The following is a 4,027-nucleotide window of genomic DNA, read 5'->3' on the forward strand; positions in this document are numbered from 1 at the left end:
GACTGTAGTTTACAAAGTACTAGCCTACTAAAACACAGCAAAGACAGGTCACTTTGTAAAGACTAAAGATTAGTTTTATATTATTGGATACGGTAACATGAGTGTGCTGTGTCATTTGTAATTTCTGTAATGTGAGCCAGGCACAGCTGAAAGGTTAATATAATAAATATATATAAATGTATAATGTTACGAGATTTAAGCTATTTAGTCTAAATATTTATGATTTTGTGTTATAATTTTTTGCTATTCTAGAATGAAAAAGGCATAATATATATTTATTTCTAGTACTGAGATTCATTAGTGAAAATAACAGATAAAATATAAAAGTGTTTTTTTCTGGACATTATAAAGATTTCATATGTGAAATTTGAAAGTTTTCTGACATATAAAAGAATCTTTTTATTCTCAAAATGAAAATCACTTTGCATGTTGGATAGGCAACGTGCAAAAAGAAATAAAAAGTATGAGAACAACATTGCTTTTCAAACCTTAAGACTTAATAAAAAAATTGATATTTTGTGTATGAAAACATTGTAATGTTTAATGATATCTGCCAAATTTCGTTAACACTCAGCAAATCAGTACTTAAAATTTGATACAAAAATTTAATATTTTGTGTATGAAAACATTATAATGTTTAATGATATCTGCCAAATTTTGTTAACACTCACTTAATAATTCAAAAGTTATAGCACGAAAACTATAAGAAGCACAAAATGGTTACGAGGTTAGTCCTAGGGATTGAGCCCATGCTGAAAGAGTTAAAGGGTATACTATTAATCAAACAGATAATGACAGAGTAACTAGTTTAATATTATACTATAATGAAATGGTAGTTCATGCCTGAAAAACATTTTCAATATTTATAGCCACGTTACTGTTTGAATCTGGTCAGATATCCAATCAAAACTATAATTTGTTCCATTTCTAATAAATAGAAATATATATACATGGTTAAATAGATAAATGATATATACCCAGACACACAACCTAATCACTAATCTACCTGAACACAACATCTCCTGAGATGATTCATATTGGCTCAGATAATTCCTTCAGTTTTATGTGGTAAAACTTTTCTGTAACAACATAAAGAACCTATTTTCTTATTATCAATCTAATCTTGCTAAATAATGTTTTTTATTCTAAAGATTTAGTCTGATAACTGAAAACCATATGAACATTTTCCCTTGTAATTATGTATTTACATATTTCAGTGAGAACCTGGTTGCAGACAGCTTCTATGGCTGCTGTGTAGTGACGTGCACACTGTGTGCCTTTATTAGCTTAGTATGGCTACGAGAGCAGATACTTCATGGAGGAGGACCTGAATGGCTAGAACAAGAACAAGACCCACCACTGATGGTAAGATACTATGATTAGGTGTAATCTATAATTACAGATGGATATTGGCCACAACTCTGTAGCTTTTGTTGTGGAATGAGTTCTGACAGTTTGTACTAAGTTATTTTTTGTTTGCAAATAATTTTGAAATTTGATGTGTTTTTTTTTTACACAGTTTGTGTACTACCACCAGAACACATGTGCATATAGGTTAATATTCTTACCAAATCTGTATTGTTAATGTTTCCTGTATGTATTCAGCAAGTTTATAATGTTAATAACATTTCCCTTGATAAGTCTTTTACAGATTTGTAAGTAATGATAATGTTTAATATGTTCATTGGAGTGTTTTATTGTATGCAAATTTTTCTTTGTAGCCACAGCCACTAGCTGTAGCAGATGGTGATCTTGTGCTTGTCCCAGCAAACAACAATGTTGAAGATCAACAACTTCCACCTGCAGAGGGTGCTGCTGAAGTAGATGGTGATGAGGCAGATGGTCCAGATCTTGAAGTAAATGATGGAAATAATGGTGCTCAAGGTGTGTTTAAAGAAGAAAAATGGGAAAACAATGTGATCATGTGCTGTTTTAATGTATCCAAATTTATATTGGGCTTACTGAAAAACTTAATTTGTCTACAAATGTTTTTAAGTGTATTAGTTCTGTGACTTTAAGATGTTAACACACTCAATATAGGGCTCGATCAATTTGACCAAACACGTGACCTTTTCGTACTTGATTGAAGTCTTTATAGATTTAATACTTCTAACTTTCAATATAGTGTGTGTGTATATATCTTTACAAATTTTGGCAATCTTTCAGTTAATATTATAAGTCTCTTGCATACAAAAAAATCATATTTTTAGTGATATTTTTAATAAAATAAAATAAAGATTTGTCCACGAATATATTCAGTGTTTGTTTTGAATATTCTGTGTACAAAATAATTATCATGTTAAAATTAAAAATACTTTTCCTCATCTCAAAAATCTAAAATTTTCTTTGTGTAATCCCTAAATTCAGTAGGATTTTATATGTTATTTTCTTTACCCTGTCTCAAAATCAGATCGGTCGATTCAACTAACCTTGTAATCACCAAAAAAAAAATTGAAATAAACCTAAATTATCCTTTTTTTTCTTTCTAGTATGACTTGAAATTGTAGCATGAAACTACTTTCGTTTATTCTAAGTAGCTCTAAGTTTATAACATTATACATCTATTTATAATTAAACTTTATTGCCCTTTGAACTGTGTCTAACTACTATTCATGCCATTATAAGTTGTAAATCACTCGGGGAACATGCAGCTCACATTATGCTATCGAATTACATTACCCACGAGCTGCTTGCGTGCATGCCTCGTGAACCATTTTATATATATTATTATTATTACATATTTACCTAATCTAGTCTTAACTTAAAAAGATCCATATTTTTAGATTTTTGTTACTTTTATTACAATAAATAAAGAATAAATATGAAAAACAAGAAATAAAGTACTTACCCAATCTTCTTTTTTCTTGCCCTCAATTTTTCGAGGACAATTAAGCCTATTTTTTTATGCTAATGATAGTAATGCACTTAATAATTTTTATTTAATTAAATATTGCACCAAAGAATATAGACAAATAACATGCAAAAAGTAGACAAATTCACTTACCTCTCAAAATTTTCCTGGCTTTCTAACTGTGCTACAAGAGCTGTTACAAATTCATCCAAGCTAGTTGTTAACTTTCCCATGAGAATGAATCTTGTACTGTGAGTGAAATTAACGATATTTCTTTCAGAACACAATGTTATACAATACATCATTTGTTAGATGAAAACCTTGACTTTCTATTGATTATAGGTAATGTATAATTAAACATAAGAGAGAACTATCAACGAATTGTGAAAGAGAGGATGTGACAGGTGAGTGGGGTAGGAGGGGTCTGATTTTCTATTCAATAGTTCTGTAACCAAATAAAATTGAAGTCTATAAAAATTATGGTTTGTATGAGCAATAACAATTGTATAGAGAGTAATTTATGTTTAATTTCGTACATTTTCAGAGGTGATGAATAAAATAAGGATGATGACATGCTAAGACAAAATATGCAGATTTAAGAACTTCAAATTTATATACTATTAAAATATGGATTATTAGCTAAGATGTTATGCTATTTGAATTGGTATAACATAAAAAAAAGTAGTATAATATAATTTTGAATGTAAGACACTAAAACCTTGTGTCATGGTTTTATAATAAAGGTTACCCGGGACGATAGGGTTAAATCTTGAATTTTGGCATGATTTAGAAAGCTATAATTGTTTGTATGTAATCAAAGTTAAATAATTGTAATAAAAGATATATACTCCTGTTAGAACTATGTGTTTTAACATCTCTGGTTGTATATAGATTAACATGCTATAAGGTAGTGTGTTGTTTAACTCTTTCAGCACGGGCTCGGTCCCTTGGAAAGACCTCGTAACCATTTTGTACTTGTTATAGTTTTCATGCTATAACTTTTAAATTATTATGTGAATGTTAACAAAATTTGGCAGATTATCATTAAACATTATAATGTTTTCATATGCAAAATCTCAAATTTTTTATTAAGTCTTAAGGTTTATAAAGCAATGTTTTTCTCATGTCCATTTTTTTTTTTGCTTGTTGCTTATCTATCTTTATAATGTCCAGATA

General features: G+C 29.1%; 1 protein-coding gene across 1 annotated transcript in view; it reads left to right on the plus strand.

Annotated features, from left to right (window-relative positions):
• LOC106467659 (E3 ubiquitin-protein ligase MARCH6-like) overlaps positions 1-4,027 on the plus strand; it is an 82,997-nt gene that overhangs the window by 24,392 nt on the left and 54,578 nt on the right. The window contains exons 6-7 of the mRNA XM_022395859.1: positions 1,218-1,365; positions 1,722-1,937. Of these exons, the coding sequence (XP_022251567.1) occupies positions 1,218-1,365; positions 1,722-1,937 (364 nt within the window). The remainder of the gene's footprint in view (positions 1-1,217; positions 1,366-1,721; positions 1,938-4,027) is intronic.

Source organism: Limulus polyphemus, unplaced genomic scaffold (assembly GCF_000517525.1).
Source record: "Limulus polyphemus unplaced genomic scaffold, Limulus_polyphemus-2.1.2 Scaffold2696, whole genome shotgun sequence".
NCBI lineage: Eukaryota > Metazoa > Arthropoda > Merostomata > Xiphosura > Limulidae > Limulus > Limulus polyphemus.